The sequence below is a fragment of the Oryctolagus cuniculus genome, chromosome 8, assembly GCF_051225735.1.
Source record: "Oryctolagus cuniculus isolate XC-2025 breed Fujian yellow rabbit chromosome 8, ASM5122573v1, whole genome shotgun sequence".
Classification (NCBI taxonomy): Eukaryota; Metazoa; Chordata; class Mammalia; order Lagomorpha; family Leporidae; genus Oryctolagus; species Oryctolagus cuniculus.
The window spans coordinates 52005805-52028603 of NC_142874.1; the positions used below are offsets into that span (position 1 = coordinate 52005805).

At 36.9% G+C, this 22799-nt stretch overlaps 1 protein-coding gene across 17 annotated transcripts in view; it reads left to right on the top strand.

The window, feature by feature from the left end:
- The window catches only part of INPP4B (inositol polyphosphate-4-phosphatase type II B), a 1031775-nt gene that overhangs the window by 714548 nt on the left and 294428 nt on the right, over positions 1–22799 (top strand). For all 17 annotated transcript variants that reach the window (XM_089302446.1, XM_070047510.2, XM_089302447.1 and 14 more), the window contains 2 exons: positions 986–1094; positions 20360–20537. In XM_089302446.1, the coding sequence (XP_089158572.1) occupies positions 986–1094; positions 20360–20537 (287 nt within the window). The remainder of the gene's footprint in view (positions 1–985; positions 1095–20359; positions 20538–22799) is intronic.

A 22799-nucleotide genomic window follows, 5' to 3' on the forward strand; every position in this document is an offset into this window, starting at 1 on the left:
TTTTATATTTAAAAAAAAAAAAAAAGAATCCAGGTGCATCTGGGTTGAACTACTCTGAAGAAGTTACAGTGTTTACCTGAGGCAAATAAAATAATTTATGTTTTCCCAGTAAATGAGATCAGAAAAACAACCAATGTGTCAATACCAAAATCAATTTGAAAAGGATCTGCTGTGAAATTAGGTTTCTCAAGTAAAATGTACTTTAACAAGAGGGCATTCACTCTGTCTTCTTTCTTATGGGGATAGTTTTCATTTGAATGCAAAATGATGGCATGTTTTGAAGTCATAAACTTAATATGTATCAAACTTGATGGCTTTCAAGATCAAAGGATTGAGTTTCAATTTAAATGTATGGATTTTTATTATAAAACAAAATATCTCCCTAGAAAATAGTTGGAGACATTTTGTGCATTATTTCCACATCAACTCAGGAAATTGCAAAAATATGCATTCAAAATTGTGTAAGATTTAGTGTACACATGCAAGAAACTACCCTGCATAGATTTTTTTTTTAAAGTGCAGTAGTACTCTTCTGCCCTTGAGCCAAAATGTGTTAATATTTTGGTTCTTTTCTCTGTAAAATTTGGCTGAACAATTGTTCATTAATGTTGAATTTCAATATGATTGCAAATTAAATGATGCAAAACTCAATAAAGTAAAATACACAAAAGACCAATTAACATGTTATCTCAGTAAGTATATAGAAGAATAGCAGAACATACTGTTCTATGCTGCAGCATATAATTAAGATGTAGTCATAAATCAGGGAAATATTATAACTTGTTTAGGTGCACAGGTGGCTTTTAGAAAGATTAATTAGCTCCTCTTGCCCCCTTGAGATGTGAGTTCACATTCATTTCTGCAAAATTAAACAGAAGAATTTTTCAAACTTCTCACAGTGTGTGTTTGTGTGTGTGTGTCAATGAAAGCAGCATGCTAGAGACAAATGCTTGCAAAGTGTTCATCTCGTTCGTTTCTGTTCCAGATGCTCTCTACGATGTCATCACTGTTGGAGCCCCAGCTGCCCATTTTCAGGGATTTAAGAATGGTGGTCTTCGGAAGCTACTCCATCGATTTGAAACAGAAAGAAGAAAGTAAGTAAAGACAGGAAGAAAGCATGCATTCCATTACTGATATTGTCCTCTCTTTGGGGAAGTCTATATACAAGGTAAAGATAAAGAAGCTTAGTCTGTCAAATGAATAGTTTCTGACATCTCCATCCCACTCTGTAGCTTAAACAAAATGCCTACATGTGTTGCTTAGTGAGGAGCACCATGCTGGCAGAAAATTTTCCTGAAAGCCATGTTCCTAATAAAGAGGTGATGTTTCAATATCAACCTCTGCCTGTACAAGGGAATCGTGTGCAGAAATTTACCTGGAAACAAATTCTAATTTAGTTGTGGAGCTGAAGACACTTAATGGGAAACCTAGATCCTAATTTATGACTCTGATCCACTGTAGCCACAGGCAGGGCTCATAACTGCCTCATCATTTAATGGTGCCATTTGAAAAAGAGACATCAATACAGAACTTTATCACTTAAGTATTGAAGTTAAATGGGAAAACTTTCTATTCCTTAGGCAAAAGGCAATGATGCAAAAATGCAGTATTACTGCTGATATTTGTAATGTTCATTTGCCTTTCTCTGTTTTTTTTTTTTTTTCAGTTACTTTTAAATATTGCCTTGTAAAGCATTGGCCTCAATCATTCATCCGCATCTCCCATGTCCCATGCAATTGAACTTATCCTATATTATTCTCTGGCTATGACTGTATTCATGAAAATCACAAAAAGCATTATCCAAGTATGAAAGATTATTGTCCTCACATTGGTACTGTGCTTGGATTAAAAAAAAAAAAAAAAAAACAACTCCAGATTTTCAAAGTTAGAGGAAAATTGTTATTCCTTAGTCATAGTGGGTTTAGTAATAGTATTAGAAAATGCATTTGAGTGGTAAAACTAGAACTTTTCAAAAAGCTTTATCACATATAGCATGTTTTTAAATGTCTGGATGTTCAGAAAGATTTAAAGTAAATTAGGACTGAATAACAAAGGTATTATCTAAATATAAATTGCAAGCTTATACGTTTTTTTTTTTTTTTTCTCAAAACTGAATTTGGTACAATTCTATTAACTTGGCTATGGTGCTTACTCAGGTTTCTCAAGGATTTTCTTGTTTGTTTTTTTCTCTCATGGAGTGGGTTTATAGTTTTGTGAATTTTGACCATCACCATAACTAATATGATAGAACTGTTCCATCACCAAACCTCTTCTACTGCCACAGTTGTTCTGTTGGTTTGCTACTGCAGAGGGGAGAGGAAGTTTGAATCTCAGGTTTGGCTGAAGAGAGGTATCTCCCTTTTATTTCATGGGAGTGTGAAGTTTGTTCAGATCACTAACTCTCTGGGCCAGGGAGGCTATCGCTTCACTGAAGTGGGGACGGGGATGGAAGAGTTTCTGCCCATGGGCTTTCCTGAGAAGTGTTTCGCACTCACACCTTATTGTACCATCGCCTCAGTAATTTATTTTATTTTATTTGAAGCCAGAATCCTGGAACTCAATGCAGGTCTTCCAAATGGGTGGCAGGGACCCAAGTACTTGAGCAATTGCCTGCTGCCTCCAAGAGTGCACACTAGCAGGAAGCTGGAATTGGAAATTAAGTCAGGATTTGAAATCCCACTCTGTTGCTCTGGATGTAGGCATTCACAGGGGTGTCTTAACTGCTATAATTAATCCTCCAATACACTCTATGCCACCCAAGCTCCTGCCTCCCCAGTCCCTAAGCCATTCTTTCATGCAAGAGGAATATTGCTGATTTTGTGGTACTCACATCGAGGACAGACAGGGTTGATTAAAACTTTATGTTCTCTTAGGCTACTCTTTCCCAGTTATTTGGCTTTCCTTGGGTGCTATTTTTAGTGGTATTTTTCTGCACTGGAGGTTTCTCTGCCACCCAGTTTGCAATATATTAGAGTAAAAAAATACAACCTAAAATAATAATATTACAACCTAAAATTATTTTATATTTAAATATATTCATATATATCTGAATTCTTCATTATTTTTATATATTTACTAGAACATTACATGCAAACACACACACATACACACAGACATACCACTGGAATCAAATTTAAGAGAAAAATAAGGAAAAAGTGTTCCCAATATTTATCAACACTGATTACCTGGTTTTTCATATGTGGTATATACCACATGGACTTATTGATGACCTTATCAATAAAATATAAATATTTCTAAAAAAACCCTTGGTGTGGATCTTAAAAGAATCTTTTATAGGGCAGTCATGTAGTACATATGCAGCTTGCTAATGCAATGAACAAGAGAACATGGTATCAACCTACTAAGTTAAATGCAAAGCTGGTGTCTAAAGGGATGTCATACCACAGCAATACTTTGTCTACAGCCTCTTTCCTCAGCAAATATTGCATTAGGCAGTCAAAAATAATGTAGAGAAATAAATTTGAGTATGTAAAATGAATAACTTGGAAATGGAGTAAACAAGTACATTTGCAAGGCAGAAAATAATGTTTAAGTGAAGGAAATTTTCCTGTAACTTTTTCCTCTGGCTATCTTTCAAAATAGACACCCAAGCCTTTTAGACTAGAAGAAACTATATTTCAACTTCATTTACTTCTCAGCTAAGCCCATGAAATATTGTTATCTGGGAACAGATGTAATTTGTATTCCTGTGTCCTAGTGACCTTTTCTGTGAAGGTGTTTATTTGAAAGACAAAGTGACAGAGAGAGGAAAGACAGACACACAGAGAGAAAAATCTTCCATTCCCAAATGGTCTTAATGGCTGGGAATGGGCCAGGCCAAAGCCAGGAGCCAAGCACTTCATCCAGATCTCCGACTTAGGTGGCAGGGACCTAAGCACTTGAGACATCTTCCGCTGCTTTCCCAGGTGCATTTTCAGGGAGCTGGATCAGAAGCAGAGCAGCCAATACTCAAACTGGCACTGTGATATTGGATGCTGGCACCACCATTGGCAACTTAGTCTACTACACCATTACATTAGCTCCTATTTATCATTTTTTGATGAATATGTTAACCACATAATGAAAAACATTTTACTATTAGAAAAGCTTACTTATCATATCCATACTATACAATTCAAATCATGTACAAATATACTTTAGCTATACGAAAATTAGGAAGAATTGATATACTTAAAGCTCAAACACCTTTGTGCAGTATGAACTGTGTACAGAAACCTTGGTGAAGTCCATCCTCATCCATTGAACATGCAAAGCCATCATGATTCCCTCCTCTGTCCCCAGCCAGCCTCCTACGGGCATCATCCACTTGTGTAGTTGTTTCTGAAATGTTATACAAACTATTTTCTGAATGGGCATCACCCGTATTCCATTTTTTTTTGTTTGGTGTTTCCATTACAGTTTGTGCTCTTCTAAAATGAAACACAGAAGCCTTGATATTTTTGAATTTTCTGGAGTGTCTCACAAAGCACTGTATTTATAAGTATTATAGAAATCAAATTCAACAACATCAAAATCAATATATGAATTAGATGTAGTCTCTAACTTAAACATGCTGATATCTCCAGTAGGCAGTAAAGTTTCATAAATATTCATAATGTAGTAGATCAGTAATATGTAAAAGCAAGGAATCTCAACCTTGACTGCTCATTAGAACCACTCCTGGAGCTTTAAAACATTTGAAACATTGATAGGATATCACCCCAAACAAATTGAGTCCAAAAGTCTTTGGAAATGGGGCCCAGGTGTTGGTGTGGCTTTAAACTTTCCCAGGTAAATCTAATGTGTAGCCAAAGTTCAGAACCACTGATATTGCTTTATGTGTATAACACTGTAGGAGAACTGTTGGAAGGTATGGTGAATAGAAATAGGGATAGTGATACAGATCAGTTGAACTTGACAGCTACAGAGAACCTCAATTGGTATGTGCATCAGGAGGGATGAAAAGCTATGTAATATCTGTTGAAACAAAGAAAGTATCACTACTCATTTGTTGGAAATTTTTCTTTATAGACTCCAAAGCTCATGGGGCAGCTGCAAAATGAAAGCAAAATGAATACAATATAAGAATTTTGTTCTGGGACAACTTGGAACTTAGAAACATATGAACAAAATTGAATGTAGTATAAAGATTTTATGCTATATGCTTGTCTAGGAGAACCAAAACCTTAGTTACACATATATTTGTTAAAAACACAAAAATTAGGATATTTGTACCTGTGTATTCACTTACAACATTAAATGTCTGCTCCTACTGGTGTAAGACATTTACCTAGACATTATATGAAAAACTGTAGACTGTTCTTCCAAAACATAAATCAACTTTTTACTTTCTGAAGAAAAGAGAATTGTCAATATACCATATATTTTGCTATACTTGAACATTTCTGGTTTCATCAGGATATCAGATTCCACCAGAACTTTTACTAAGTAGCATCATGACCTGAAAGCATAAGCGCCTAATTAACATAAGAAAGCATCTCATGAAAGCCAAGAAGCTTTGTAAAGAAAAACCCAGCAAAGGATATGTTAACACCACCTTGGAAGTTCTGATTCCTTAAAATCTGTTTACTACTTTGGAGCAAACTCATAATACCCTTCAAGTTGCTCTAAAGTCAAGCGCCTGCCTTGAGCCTTGACCCTAGTTACCCAACTACTTCCCAGTCATCTCTGTATGCCATTAATCAACATTTACTGCTCTGCTGTTCCAATCTGAAATTTATAAAGTCAAGAAAAGTCTTAAGGAAAAGGGAACTAAAATTTTGCAATAAGAATATCGTAGGCTGTATTTGAGCATACAACAATGGAATTTTCAGAAGTAAAGAAAGCAATGCTTTAGTCTGTCCTGCTGCTATAACAAAATACCTTAGACTGGATAATTCATAAACAAAAGAAATTCACTGCTCACAATTCCAGAGTTTGGGACATCTGGGATCAAGCCATCAGCAGATTCAATGGCTTGTGAAGGCCCATTCCTCACAGGGGCTGACTTCTGGCTGTGTCCTCACATGTTGTATGGGCAAGGCAGCTTTCACAGGAGTCCTTTATAAGGGTATTAAGACTCCTAAAGGCCCCACATTCTAATATCAATGACACCATCTTGATGATTAGTTTGCAACAAATGAATGTTAAGATGTGAATTTTTGTGGGGGAGGCACAGTCATAGCAAACATGAAGAGTTAAACGATACCTACCTTCTATGAGCTCAGTGGTTACACAGTCGAAAGGAGAAAACTCTTGGGCTGGGGACATTTTGTTTACCATTATATGGAAAAATACAAGTAGATAATTCCTCATGTTCTGTTATAATGTTTTGCTTCTTTACTTGAAAGGCAGAGTGCCACTGAGAGAGGGAGAGAGAGAGAGAAAGATCTTTTATTTGTTGGTTCACTTCCCAAATGTCCACAATAACCATGGGTGGGCCAGGCAGAAGTCAGGGTCTCCCACATGGGTGGCAGAGATTCAGGCAATTGAACCATCATCTGCTGCCTCCAAGGCACATTAGCAAAGAACAGTATCAGAAACAGAGTAGCTAGGGTTCAAACTTGGACTCTGTTATGGGACGTGGGCATAACACACTGCGTCATATACCTGCCTCTGAAATGTATTTTTTCCTGATAAAATCACTAAAGACAACTTAATTCAGGTAAACATAACATTTTAGCTAGTGATTTAAAAGCTAGATGTCTGCAAGTTTTCCCACTCTTCCCTCTCTCTGTATTCTCTAGTAACCAATGAACAGAGTAGACACAAGTTACAAAGATGATGTGTTTTTTTTTGTTTGTTTTTGTTTTTTAAACTTTTATTTAATGAATATAAATTTATTTCCAAAGTACAGCTTATGGATTACAATGGCTTCCCCCAATAACGTCCCTCCCACCCGCAACCCTCCCCTTTCCCACTCCCTCCCCCCTTCCATTCACATCAAGATTCATTTTCGTTTCTCTTTATATACAGAAGATCAGTTTAGCATACATTAAGTAAAGATTTCAACAGTTTGCTCCCACACAGAAACATAAAGTGAAAAATACTGTTTGAGTACTAGTTATAGCATTAAATCTCAATGTACAGCACGTTAAGGACAAAGATCCTACATGAGGAGTAAGTGCACAGTGACTCCTGTTGTTGACTTAACAAATTGACACTCTTGTTTATGGCCTCAGTAATCACCCTAGGCTCTTGTCATGAGCTGCCAAGGCTATGGAAGCCCCCTGAGTTCACCGACTCTGATCATATTTACACAAGGCCATGGTCAAAGTGGAAGTTCTCTCCCCCCTTCAGAGAAAGGTACCTCCTTCTTTGATGACCCATTCTTTCCACTGGGATCTCACTCGCGGAGATTTTCATTTAGGTGTTTTTTTTGTTTGTTTGTTTGTTTTTTCCCGCAGAGTGTCTTGGCTTTCCATGCCTGAAATACTCTCATGGGCTTTTCAGCCAGATCCGAATGCCTTTAGGTCTGATTCTGAGGCCAGAGTGCTGTTTAGGACATCTGCCATTCTGTGGGTCTGCTGTGTATCTCACTTCCCATGTTGGATCATTCTCTCCCTTTTTGATTCTATCAGCTAGTATTTGCAGACACTATTCTTGTTTATGTGATCCCTTTGGTTCTTAGTCCTATCATTATGATCAATTGTGAACAGAAATTGATCACTGGGACTAGTGAGATGGCATTGGTACATGCCACCTCGATGGGATTGAATTGGAATCCCCTGGTATGTTTCTAACTCTACCGTTTGAGGTAAGTCAGCTTGAGCATGTCCTGAATTGCACATCTCTTCCCTCTCTTATTCCTACTCTTATATTTAACAGCGATCACTTTTCAGTTAAGTTTCAGCACTTAAGAAGAATTGTGTATTGGTTACAGTATTCAACCAAAAGTATTAAGTAGAACAAACAAAAAAAAAATACTAAGATGATGTTTTAAAATCCCACATTCTCATGCTTCCAAATAATTATCCTTACTTATTTTTGAAAAGGAGAGTGAGTGATTCAAATGCTTTAATTTAAGGCATGATTTACTGGGGGGGAGGGACACATTATTTTTACCTTCCTTGGAGATTTTGTCTGTCTCTTTATAGCTTGTTCTTTGGTTTTCTCATAAGCAGAGAAAATGTATCAATTTTTAGTTTTTTAGAAAAAATGTTAATGATACATAATTATTGGGTACAGTGTAACATTTCGTGCATGTTTACAATGTGTACTGATTAAAATAAGGTAACCAACATTTCCTCCTTTTTGAATTACTTTGGAATTTTAGAGCTACTATGTCATTTATATGGTAGATAGATGATACATACAGATAGATGATAGATACAGAAAGAGATATATATTTCATTTTATTGGAAAGCCAGAGATTTATAGAGAAACAAATACAGAGAAAGATCTTCCATCTGCTGGTTCACTCTTCATATACCTAATACCTACAATAGACAGGGTTGGGCCAGGCTGAAACCAGGAGCCTGGACCTTAATAGGACACCCCACATGGTTGGCAGAAGCCAAAGTACCTGCACAATTATCTGCTGCCTCTCACATTAGGAGAAAGCTAGAATCAGAAACGGGGCCAAAACTAGAACCCAGACACTCCAATATGGGATACAGGCCTGCAAAGCCATGTCACACCAACTGTGCCAGATACCTATCTGAGTTATAAATTGTTAATAGATAATTTTATTGGTACTTTCCTAATTTTGCAGAAAATAAATGTTAAAAACATTAAAACATCAAATGAAAAGATTAAAAGAACCCTCAACTTCCCTCCCTAACAAGGCATTTCCTGGTAGCATACTGGTGTCATGTCTTCCAGTCTTTTTTCTACAGGTGATCTACATTTTTATAGTTTTAGATCATAAATTCAAAATTACACAGTTGCCTAAAGTGACTAATTCTTTAAAGAATTTTATATGTATTCATGTACATATATATATATAGCTTCATTTTTTTAAATTATTTGTATTTCTTTCAAAATCTTGTTTAATAGACCAAAGCTGATTCATTTACAGTGTCTGTCTCACAGGTGATGGCTAAATTCTCATTCACTTTCAAATGCAGCTTTTTTTCCTTAGAAAAGAATATTTTCCATCACAAAATTTTCTCCTAAAGACTATAATGAAATCACATAGACACTATGGGAATATGAATAAGTAAAATAAAAGCCCTTGTCAATTTCTTTTTATTTTTTCTGTTGAACTTTCTCCAGTAGCTGACAATATGTCATTTTGAAAGAAATACTTAATTTGAGGGATTGATTTAAAGTTAGCTCCCTGGGGCTGTAGTCCCTTCCCCCACTGTTAGTTGAATCCTTATTGGCCATTCTTAACTCTTGGCTCAGTGCATATTTTAGCACACAAAAAGCTAGGTCTGCCAAAACTGTGTGCCAGACATTTCTTCTCCAAGTGCAATTCCCTGTAACCAACTTCTTGTACATAACACCAAATCTTTAAGAAATGAGTTTTATCTCTCGTATGTCAATAACTTGATGTAGAGAAAGCATTAAGTGCTTTCAATAAAATGGTCATATTGGGGCTTGGACATACTTTACAGAATAATTGATGAGGTTCCACAGCTCTAAACTAAATGTGGTACAAATGGATGGATGAAATTTTGCTAAACTGCATATGATCCTAAATGAATTTCTAGTGTAGTTTTTCTACTTCATTCTCTTTTTATCTACATCCAAAAAACAAAATTTTCTTGTAGCATAAAAACTTCAAAAATATAAGTACAGCTACAGATAAGACCTACCTTTTATCCTCTTTCTGAGGATAAAATAATCTGTTTAGTATACTAAGCTAATGATTTCTTCTAGTTGTGTCAATTTTTAAAAAGATTTTATCAGTTATTATTCCTGATCCACAAATTCAGATCTTAAGAATGCAATGTTCTTGGCTTTTCCATAAATCTCTTTAATGTTTGTGGCCCCTGTTCTAGGCAAAGTAAAAACTTTCATTTCAGCAATTCATAGACTTTAATCCATGAATTTCAATCCTGGTTCTCAGACTGCCTGGCTTTGTGATGATATTAGTCAAATTATCTTTCCTTTTACTTAATTTCCTCATTTCTAAAAGAAAAGTAATATTATACCTCACATAAGGTCGTTCTGATAGTTGGATGAATTAATATATAGCAAGCAAGTATAACTGTACCTGACACATGCTGAGGGGTTGATCAATGTTTGATGTTAGCTATTATTTAAGTTAAATAATAATAAGAAATAAAATAATAAGTTCCTGAAAATAAAATTAAAATATACTTTTATTTTTATTCTAATTTTTGAAAGCTATACATAGATCATACAGTAATACATATTATGCAAAATCTATGCATGGACTTCAAAAGTTTTTGTACCAGATAGCCTTTTTTAGTGTTCTCTTGAACCTTTACGCTCAAAAAATGTTTTGGGATCAGATATTATGATGTAACACATTAAGCCACCACTGGTTAGTGCTGGTTGGAGTCTTACCCACTGTGCTTCCAATCCAGTTTCCTACTAGTGCATGACAGATAGCAGATAATAGCTCAAGTGCTTGGGCCCCTGCCACCCATGCAGGAGACTCAGATGGAGTTCCAGGTTAATGGATTCATCTTGGACCAGCCCAGACTATTGTTTTTATTATTTAAGATGCTTTGGGGATTCAGGGTCTTTTGAATTTCCATATGAATTTTAGGATTGTTTTCCTATATCTGAGAAGAATGTCCTTGGTATTCTATGAGTTCCTTCTTTATCCTGGATATTAATAGTTTGTTTAAGGAATATCTTGAAAACATTCTCTGTCATTGTATTGGTTGTCTGTTCACTCTACTGAGTCTTAAAATTGATATAAAACCACAAAATACCCAGAATATCCACAACAATACTGAGGAATGAATGAATGAATAAATAAATAAATAAATAAAACTGGAGGCATCACAGGAACTAACTTCAGAGGATACTGCAAAACTATACTAAATAAAACAGTGTGTTACTGGCACACAAACCAGCACATGGATCAGTGGAACATAATGCAATCAAGAAAATTGGAATCCATAGATCCAACAGATTTTTGACAGAGGTGCCGAGAATATACATTGGAGAAAGGACAGTCTCTTTAATAAATTGTGCTGGGAAAACTAGGTATGCTTTGTAGAATTAATTTAGATCCTTATCTCTCAGTATTTACAAATATCAAGTCAAGGGGCCAGGATTGTGGTACAGGTGGTTAAGCCGCTGCTTGCAATGGCAATGTCTCATATCAGAGTGCCAGTTCAAGTCCTAAATGTTCTGCTTCTGATCCAGCTCCCTGCTAACATGCCTGGGAAGGCAGCATATGATAGCCGCAGTTCATGGGTACCAGCCACCCATGTGGGAGACCTGGATGGAGTTCTGGGCTTTTGGTTTCAGCCTGGCCTAGTAAATCAGTAGATGAAGTATCTCTGTCTCTGTCTCTGTTTCTGTGTCTCCCTTTCTCTCTTCATCACTGTGTCTTTAGAATAAATAATCAAATGTTTTAAAAACATCAGTCCAGGATGGCTCAAATACCTAAATAGAAGAACTGAAACTATAAAATTGCTAGAAGAGAACTTAGGAAAAGTGCTTCAAGACTTTGGTGTAGGTAAAGATTTTTTGGACAAGACCCAAAAGTATAGCTATGAAAAGCAAAACTGGACAAATGGGAGTATATAAAAACAAGAAGCTTCTGCATTGCCTTTTTATATACATTGATAATTGTTATATCTTCCTGTTGAATTGATCCCTTAATCATTATATAGTGTCCCTCTTTGTCTCTCTTAACAGTTTTTGTGTTAAAGTTTATGTTGTCTGATATTAAGATGGCTACGCCCGCTCTTTTTTCATTTCTGTTGGCATGTTATATCTTTTTCCAGCCTTTCACTTTCAGTCTGTATGGATCTTTGTTGGAAAGATGGGTTTTGTTCCTTAATAGATGGGTTTTGTTCCTTAACCCAATCAGCCAATCTGTGTCTTTTAACTGGACAGTTCAGGCCATTAACGTTCAATGTTCAGATGCAGAGAGACAGAGAGTAACAAACAGGAAAAGAGTGAGTTACTATCTGCTGATTCACTCCCCAAATGCCCACGCTGCTGACATTGAACCAGACTGAAGCCAGGAGCCAAAAACTCAATCCAGTTGTTCCATCTTGGTGGCAGGGACCCATCTACTTGAGACATCCTATGCAGCCCCCTAAAGTGTGCATTAGCAGAAACCTGAAATTCAAAGCTGAGGATTCTGATATGGGATGTGGATGTCTTACCTGCTATGCCAAATACCCATACTGCACTATCTTTTAATCCACTATTCCATGAACTCTTTGAAGTACTCTCATATTTACCACAATCTAGAAGTTATCTCCACTTTACTATTTCAAACACTTTAAGATGAACATATTAAATTATTTCTCACCCCTTTAGTCCTCAAAAGTGCTTCTTTTGAGAGTTCTCTTTCTTTTTAAATTTTTATTTTATTTGAAAGGCAGAGAATGAGAGAGGAAGAGACAGAGATTGAGATTCCCCAACCATTGGTTCATTTCTCAAATGCCCACAACATCTAGGTCTACCAGGTACCAGGGACCTAGATTAGGTTTCCCAAATGACTGATAGGAACACAATGACTTGATCCATTCATTACCTTCTGCCTCTAGGTGCACCTTAGAAGGAAGCTGGAATTGAGCGATGAGCAGGACTCAAACCCAGGCATTTTGATAAGGGATGAGGACTACCCAAGTGATATCTTCACTGCTCTACTGAATACCCACCTGGAAGATTTTTTTTCTTAATGAAGAGCAAAACCATACCCTCAGTGGTTCAAAATCTTGACAAGCTTTCTTGTCTTTCTTCACTTTTAAAAAATTAGCAAAAAGATCAATAGCCAGTTCTTCCCTGTAATTTATCTGGAAGTCTTCTCTGATTCCTTAGCTATGCTTTGTCTGTCTGGTTTAAGCCTTCAGTTCCCTAACCTTCTTCTTGGCTGGGCATTCTCAGGGAACAAGGACTATATCTGTCTGGTTTACTACTGCACACATATTAACCAACTTGAAAAGTTTTTGTTGAGTGAACAGTATGTTGAGCAAAGAATTGAAAGGATTGTGGGCCATAGCAGTAACAGAAAGACTAAATTACTCTGCCTGGGAAGATCGATGTGACTGAACTAGGTGAGTGCCACAGGGACGTTTTATGGAATAAGTAAACAGCAGAAACATTGTGGCACTTGTGGAGAAAAAAAATTGTAGGCTTTCAAAACAGCTACTTGGCTGATATTAAAATGTTATTTATTAGCACATCATTAGGAAGGAAAGTAAACATTTTTTTCAGAATTGAAAAAAATTGGCCTACCATGAAAGTGCTTTTGCACATGTACAATTCAGTGATGTTTTATAGGAAACATACAGAATTATACATCATCCCAATCTGTTTTTAACACATTTTGATCATCCCCCCAAATTTTTCCTCCCTGTTTACAATCAAGGTAGATTTACATTTGCAGTATATTTGGAAATGGTTTCTCTTCTAATACTTTTCTAAGATACTTTGATTGGCACGTGAATTAATTTGGCCCAGGAAGTGGTTGAGAAGTGTTTCAGGTTGGAGGGAATCGGCAGACCTAATCTGGATATTAACCCATTATACTTTTGCAGAGGAGTGAACATGAAAAGAGAGGAAGCCAAAATAGACAGAAATAGAAATGGGAAAGCCATTTTTAAGGTGGCAAAGAAAAATATGTCAAAATCAGGGACAAATCAGAATAGGACATGGAAGGAAGTAAAAACACTTTAGACTTTGTTGACCTTAAGGTCACTTAATAGTGGCTGAAAACTTATTTGGGCAGAAATAAGTCTAAAGAAAGTGTTGATATAGAAGAGAGGTCTTAACGATCAAGAGATTTCAGTTAAGATCTTGCAAACTGTAATGCAACACAGTGAGATTCAGTGTGATCAGAGCACATAGACAAATTTCCTTGGAGTGAGTTGAATAGAAATGAATTTGGAGTATGATTCTCAATTAATTAGCATAACTTGTCACAAAGCTAATAAGTGCCAGAATCAAGCTTTGATCAAAATACTATCTGATTCTAAAATGCCCCTGAAACCAATATGTTTTTAAAAGAAAACAAAAGTAGTTTTAAAAATAAACATCAACTTAAGTATAGATCATGTTAGCCATTTAATTGTAAAAGTGAAACCCATAGAAGGTAAACAAAACAAATACCATTTTCCTTCTCATTCTTTTCTCTAAACTCCACTTCTAGCAGAGAATTGAAAGCATGCATGGGAGAAGCAGAGGGGTATGATTTGCCTTCTACAATTTCATGAAGCACATTGTTAAGCCCTGTGAAGCCAGAAGGGTATATTCAAGTGCACTAAGGTGTAAATTTTCATTTATTATCCACACGTTTTTCGTCTCAGCTAGAGCACAGAGCACGGTTATCCCTCCTTCTGGATTCCAGAGTCTGCTTTTTTTTTGTATATAAGTAGTGCTTGATTTGGGGGGAAAAATGTGGAAATAGATTTTCTCTGGAAACCAAACTCTGCCATAGAAGCAGAGACACAGCACTCTAAAGGTTGTTTTCCTAATCCTCTTCTGCCTATGCCCCTTCTCTGTTTATTTTCATTTAATTTCAGTGGAGATACAGAGACAGAGAGATATCTTCCACACACTGATTCTCTGACCTGATGCCTGCAAAAGCTAGGGTTGAGCCAGGCAGAAGCCAAGAGAAGCCATGAACTCAATCCAGATCTCCCATGTGGGTAGTTGGGAGTAGAGCTACCATCTGCTGCCCTTCAGGGTGCACATCATCAAGAAGTTGGATCTAAAGCAGAGGATATGGAATTTGAAACAGGCACTCCCCTATGGGATGCAGGCATCCCAAGCAGTGATTTTTAACCCTGTGTCAAAGGCCTGCTTCACTTCTCTGATTTCCTTACCTTTTCTCTTCCTGCCTATTCATCATCTCTATATTTTTCCATAACACTACTGCCAAAAGTATTAGCTTATTTGAGCAAGTGGGTTAAGGAATGGAGGAAGCAGTGGGTGCAGTTAGAAGGTACAGTTGACAACCCAAGTCCCAAGGTTTGGTCTTGTATAAGGAACTAAGGAAGAGCGGCTTCATTTTTCTCTCCTTGTATGACTCCTACCTCCTTCAAACCCTAAGCATCAGTCAAAAATGTCGCTGACTAAATACTTGTCTTAAAATACGTAGTTGTCATGACAGTGGTCGGAAAATCAGTTTGTAGACAACTGCAATAGAAAACAATTTTGCTGGGGCTGGCTCCCTGGCACAGTGGGTTAATTCTCCACCTGCCAGCATCCCATATGGGCAACGGTTCTAGTCCCGGCTGCTCCTCTTCTAGTCCAGCTCTCTGCTGTAGCCCTGGAAGGCAGTGGAGGATGGCCCAAGTGCTCGGGCCCTGCACCCGCATGGGAGACCAGAAAGAAGCTCCTGGCTCCTGGCTTTGGATCGGTGCGGCTTCAGCCGTTGTGACCATTTGGGGAGTGAACCAGTGGATGGAAGAACTTTCTCTCTCTCTCTCTCTCTCTCTCTCTCTCTCTCTCTCTGTCACTGTCTGTAACTCTACCTGTCAAATAAATAAATAAAATCTTAAAAAAAAATAAAATGATTGTGCTTATATGAGAGAATCCGAAAGCACTGCAGAACTAAGTGGCTGGACTCTGAGCATATTTTGAAAGGCAGGTAGTGTTTTCTGAAACATTGTACAAACAGTAGGAGATGAAGAAAAGAGTTGTAGACCATATGAAATGGACTTTCCATAAACTAAGATTGTGGTGGAGTACAGAAGAGCTAGTTGTTGAGAACTGGGAAAGGATTGAAAGTTTGATTTGAGGGGCCGGCGCTGTGGTGAAGCGGGTTAAAACCCTGGCCTGAAGCACTGGCATCTCAAATGGGTGCCAGTTCTGGTCCCGGCTGCTCCTCTTCTGATCCAGCTCCCTGCTATGGCCTGGGATAGCAGTAGAAGATGGCCCAAGTGCTTGGGCCCCTGCACCCATGTGGGAGACCTGGAAGAATCTCCTGGCTTCTGGCTTCAGATCGGCACAGCTCCAGCTGTTGGCAGCCATCTGGGGAGTGAACCAGCAGATGGAAGACCTCTCTCCCTGTCTCCACCTCTCTCTGTAACTCTGTCTTTCAAATAAATAAAATCAATTTTTTAAAAAAAAAGGTTTGATTTGAAACTTTTTAAGTTGTAGCTGTCTGGATGATAGCACTTATTGGACTTCAGGGAAAAGAGATAAGAATTTGAAAACTCTAGGCACAAGTGAAGTATTTAAACAATGAGATGAAAAGAGATTACATAGGAAGAACATGCAAATTTTAAAAAAGGAAGAGTTCCAAGTACTGAGCTGCCAGTACTAGGAATGGAAAATAAGGAGAATCAGCAAAAGGATATGAGATATATCATGCACTCAAGAGTATAGAAGTCCTTCATTCAATTGTAGTTTACCTAGCAATTAGAGTGCATATTTCATTCCTGCCATCTCCAAATTATTACACCCCTAATAAAAAACACTGTGTGTTCGTATCTTGTTAAATTGATTATTAAATACATCAAACCAGATTATTTTAACATATAATACATTCAAGCACATATGTTTATATATTTTATATACTTTAATTAACTGTTCCATCAATAGAGAAAATGTGAAACTAATTTCAATTTACATTGCACATGATTTGCATTTATTCATATCCTTTAAAATATGCTTTGTTCGAGCAAATATATTGTCTTTTGGTTTATCTGATAGTTGATTCAAGTGATTCAAGTGCTTGGACTCAGTTTAAATTACAGCTCACTATAAAGTAGTGTTTAGCTATATTCATTTTATCTAGATAATTAAATTATACTCATAACTTTCCATTTAATAAGCTATAACTGTTAAAATATATGGCATGTTTAAGAGTACACTGCTGAATAGGTAGATGAAATTTATGTATACTTAAAATTATTTTGTGGATGGTGATTTTTTCTCCATACCATATTATTTCATCCCGGACATCAACATTGGTTTTTATTATGGAAAATTAATCTCTCAGCCTCACTAGGTAAGATGTTCATCATTAAGACTTTAGCTGAAGAACTAATGCCTTATATGAAACTGCTCCAAAGGGGATGAACTTATCAGCAGTAGGCAGGAGTTAGGGTTCTGTCCTGTGACAGAAGAGTGTTTAGGGGAGTATATAAGCAATGTATTGGTAGGGAAAAGATGAAAGAATGTAAAAAAAATGTTAGAAGGAAAAAAAAAAAAAACCTGTGAGAAGGAAGCCAAAGGAACTAATGATGAATATGAAGATGGAATATAATAGTACCTTGTAAAAGGATTGAGATTCAAAGTGTTCATTTAAATTGAACTATCAGATAAGTGTACTTGGAGGCAAACATTTTTGAAATGCATGCACATTTTTGAAGAGTAATCATTTTTATAAAGTGTTTTGAAGACCCCTGGTATGGATGAATTTCAAAAAATTTTGCCCCAAAATGAAATTTCTCTAAATTATTTTTCTGTAAAATTTGTGAAGAACCTGGTCCCACAAAAATTAGGATAACTTAACTAGGAACTTTCATGCTCATGATTGGGTAGGATGACCAAGGGTTTAAAAGGGATCTCAGGAGTCAAGATGATAGCAGCCGGTGTCTACATAGATGCCTCGTTGTCCATTCGCATCAGGATATCCTGAACTGCTTATTACAAATACTAAACCTACTAAACGAGAATCTCCTGGTGTTGCTAAGGAACCCACTTTTCTAAAATATATGTGCACACCAGTTTCATTCTCATAGAATGAATTTATGCCTGTTAAAATTTGAGCACCACTGAACTGAAGTATAAGGAAAGAACATGTGAGCAGTAAATCTTGGAAATGTATGTATTAGAGTAAAATGGAGAAAAGACAAAGAAAATTTAGAGTGTAAGAAATAGGTAGAAAAGATAATGAAAGTAGATAATATTCAGGAGTAAAGTGACAAAGAACTGCTAGGAAAGGATAAGTAAAGAAGGCAGTAATGACAGGAGTCACAAAGAATAAGTAGGAGTGACTGTAAGAGAGGCCAGAAGTGACATACTCAGAGAGCCATGTGAAGAGCAAGACAGAAGGCCATGCATGACCTCGAGCATTCTAGCTTGCCTGGGGCTCATTCCTGGGAGGCCTGTCAGTATCCATAAGAGCACACCAGAGAGCTCCTGCTAACATCAGAAGCACAGAGCAGTGAAGAGGGATCAGAGAGCAGCAACCACTCCCTGCTTTCTCAGCTGGGTCTGTAGTGGGTCACGCCTTCTGCTGGCAGAGCTGCTGGGCATCAGACGTGTCCCCATCCTGGTGACACTTCAGTGTCTTTTTAAAATAACCATTTTCTGCAAAAATAGCTCAGGGTTGTGTGATCTATTAAAACTATCCTGGGCTGAACCACATATCCAGACTGCGTACAAAGGAACAGATGGATATTTGAGTGTGGTTTTTGTTGTAAAAGCTTAGGTAGAGATCCCGGGTAATAACCCCATGACGAGACTGAAAGAGAGAGAATCAAGGGCAGGAAAGATCATTTCTTTTTTTTTTCTCTTCTTGATTATTCCTCCTTTGCCTTAATTTGCATTAAAATATAAGTAGAATGTTTTAACTTCTTCAGACATCCTACGAGTTTGCAAGTAAGAAATTGAGAACAAATCTTAGACTAACAATGCATTTTTTAGCCTTCATAAACATGTAACCCTCAGTGACATCTTACTCTATCTTCTGAATAACTCGAGCATCCAAGGACATGCCGTTTAATCATTTTGCACCAAGAAAAAATAAAGCCAATAAATTATGAGGAGTACTCATTACATGGTTGCAAAAGAAATTCTCTCCTTAGAGATCTGATAGTTTCCCTTGAGAACTCTTCAGTATAAAAGAAAGAGGAGAGATTTGCCTCCTAGACATTAATTTTTTCTTATTGGCCTCTAATGTTCAAAATGAGAATTAGAATTATGGGAATTTACATAACTCAGCTGTTAAATGTAGAAGAAATATTCAATAAATACTCAACATAGGCTGCAAGATATTATTAAAAATGCTTTGACAGTTGAATGTATAGGGATGTAAACAAGTTTGTACCAATCATGTGAGAGCCTTAACCATGACCTCCCTCTTCCAAGTAGCCAAAATTTCACTGTTTTTCTCCTTTCCCTGCTAGAATGCTTCCTTCATCTTTCCTAAGGGAGTTAGTCAAAGTTGTATTCACTCTATGGAATCTGTTCTCATAGCATACTTGTCAAGTTTCTAAATAATAAGACTTAATAATTCTTTAATGAATAATCAATTTTAGATTTATTTACAAAGGTCAGAAACCACAAAGAACAAAAAGAATAAGAATCAGATAGTGAAATTTTAAGCTATATTTTTTTAAGATGTATTTTATTTATTTGAAAGACAGCATTACAGAGAGAGGTAGAGACACAGAGATATCTTCCATCTGCTGGTTCACTCCCCAAATGGACACTATGGATGAAGCTGATCTGATCTGAAGCCAGGATCCAGGAACTTCTTTTGGGTCTCCCATATAGGTCAGGGATTTCTCAGGAGTATTAACACGGAGCTGGATTAGAAGTGAAGCAGCTGGGATAATAACCGGCGCCCATAAGGAATGTCGGAACTGCAGGCCCAGGCTTTAACACTCTGTGCCACAGTGCCAGCCCCAAAGCTATATGTTTTAATACAATAAAATTATTCATGTGCCCACTTAGAATTAATTTATTTTCCTTCTATTTCTCAGCCATTAATACTTACTTCCCTCATTCCATCTTGCCCAGTATCATGGAAGAAAATAAATCTAAGAGTTATTGAATGCTTGTTGTATCCTAAGCACTATGTTAGATCACTTTGTATGAGTTGACCCCTAATCTCACCTGCCTTATAGAATTATTTGGACAATTATTCCCACCTCCCTATTGAGGAAATTGAAGACTGTCCAAGGTGACCAGCTAGTAAGTAGAAAGACAATGCTTACGTTGAGATTGGTTCAAATATAAAAGCTTCTCCTTCTCTACTATGTGGTTCAATTTCATTATTATTTATATTAATACTAAGGTGTTTTGAATACTAATACTTGATATGTAGAATCTGGCAAAACCTTCATAGTGTTTGGAAAAATGGACTGGATTATTGTACCTAATCCTTAAATATACTTTGCTAAAAAAATGGATAGGGTGTCATAAAACTGTCTTGGAATAGTTCCTATCTGTTCAATAGGGAGTGATGATATTTGAGGTTCTGTTTATTGTTTAACATCTGGTTTCATGGGCTACAAATTCTTTATTTGTGTGTGGAGGTGTGCGTAACTTGCCATTGTCTTTGTTTTTGCAGTACTGGATATCAGTTTATTTACTACTCTCCTGAAAACACAGCCAAAGCAAAGGAAGTTCTCAGCAACATCAATCAGCTGCAACCTCTTATAGCAACCCATGCAGACCTACTGCTTAATTCTGCGAGCCAGCATTCTCCAGACAGCTTGAAGAATTCTTTAAAGATGCTTTCAGAAAAAGTAAGATCCAAATCATCATTACAGTGGGGAACATGAAATACTTGAATTCCTACTGGTGTTGCTTTCTGCATACATTAACTTTCATTGTATTTGGAAATGTAAATTAGAATAGGTTGAAAGAGAGCTTCAAAATATTGCCACAGGATCAAAATGCATTGACCTCATTCTCTTTTCAAATCTTACTGAACATTAATATTTTTTCCTAGTAGGCAATCAAACCTATTATTTCTTAATATATATTTTTCTCTTTTTCTTGGCAAGATTGATTTTTCTTTAGTTATTAAATGAATTGAATTAGATTTTGAAAATTACTTTGCTTTCCTCTGGTGATTACCTAATTTCTATGTGTATGGAGCTTGAGTAGGAATTCACTTCATTTGGAAGCAGAACTTTGGGGCCGGTGCTATGGCATAGTGGGTAAAGCCACCACCTGTTGTGCTGGCATCCCCTATGGGTGCCAGTTTGAGATCCGGCTGCTCCACTTCTGGGCCAGCTCTTTGCTATGGCCTGTGAAAGCAGTAAAAGATGGCCCAAATGCTTGGGCCCCTGCACGCATGTGGGAGACCCAGAGGAAGCTCCTGACTTTGGATCGGCGCAGCTCCAGCTGTTTCAGCCAATTGGGGAGTGAACCAGCAGATGGAAGACCTCTCTCTCTCTCTCTCTCTCTCTCTCTCTCTCTCTCTCCCCCCCCCTTCCCTCCCTCCCTCTCCTTTTCTCCTCTTCTTCTCTCTCTGTGTAACTGACTTTCAAATAGAGAAATCTTTAAAAAAAAAAGAAAGCAGAACTTTGATGGGGATTGATGTTAATAGCACAGAGCAAGTCCTCTGACTCAGTTAGCTCATTACAATATGATCTACTAGGAAAAGGTTCTAAAGATTTTCAGAAGTCTTGGTTATTATTTGAAATGTAGTCGAAATTAAGCCTTCATTTTTTTCTAAATGTGCCTTGCTCCTGAAGGGAAAACTAGTCTGGCATGGGATTGATACTCAGTATCAACTTCCAGAAATAAGTAGGGCATCTGCATAATGTAGAGAATACCAAGAAAGACAAAGACAAATTACAGCTTCATTTGAAATGTAAAAATCAGGTATCCTGGAGTCTAATTCCAATGTGCTCATCTTTTACCTCTGCATTCTGAGAACATCTTGTAATTTATTATAAGATACTTCTAATAAATATGTCCTTGAAGAAACTGACCAAAGAAAATTCTCATATCACAATGTGAGAGTAAGTCAGCAGCATGGCTCTTCCTCTCCCCAAAGGAAAGATTCATAGAAACTTGGGTATTGTGCATGTGTGTACTTTTTATTGTGATATGATCATTTATGCTCATTATAGCTTGTCCTTTTCTTTGATGTTTTAGCTTAAATTGTACGCTTTTCTAATAGCAGAAAACCAGTATCTATTTTCATTAAAGTTAGCTAGCATCTATTCAAAAAAGTCAAGTGAGTTTCATAAATTAAAAAGTAAAAAACCCTTACCCAAGACATCCAGACTGAAATGCAGGATCCTTTCCATGCCAGAACAGGGACTCCACCATGAAAAGGAGAGAAAATACTCACCTTTCACGAGGACCTCTTTCATGTCACGGCAGGGATTTCATTTCTTATGTCCATTTAATTTGCACGCTTCGGGGGGTGAATCATACCTTCATTTCACAAAGGAAAAGACTAAGGTTCAGAGAACTTTCAAAAAATTTGCAAAGTCATGCAGCTGGAGTACAAGTTTAGTATTCAAATGAAACCTGGGTTAAAGGAGAAATGGTTAACTCTAGAATAGAATCTCTTTTTGATATCTCCATATTATATAATAAATTTTCTTTTTTAAATTGCAAACATTAATTACACCAACTTCTTAGTTACAGAAACTTCTTGTTGGTGTAAGGAGCAAGGCAGGTACATATACAATGGGCAAAAAACATTTCTTTAGAGGTTGGGAAAAAAGAAAAGTGGGAAGTTGTTATGTGCAGTAAAATAATAAAATTTCATTTTGGTTCATTTGGTTCTTTTGGATTTGAAGACGAGGTGAGATTTTTCTGGGTTCACCTAGGCAGAAAATTTTAGCAAATCGCCTATCACTGCAATGATCACGGAGCAGTATTTATATTCTTTCTGTGCCTTGGGAAGGGATTTGTCATTTCATACATCATTTACAGCTTGCTGCAATGGTTGAGGCAGCGTGTTTTCTGCTCCTTTAATCCAGCAGTGCCCAATTCCCCTCAACCCCAGTGTTTTTTACAAAGCAGACAAGGTTTGTCTCTTA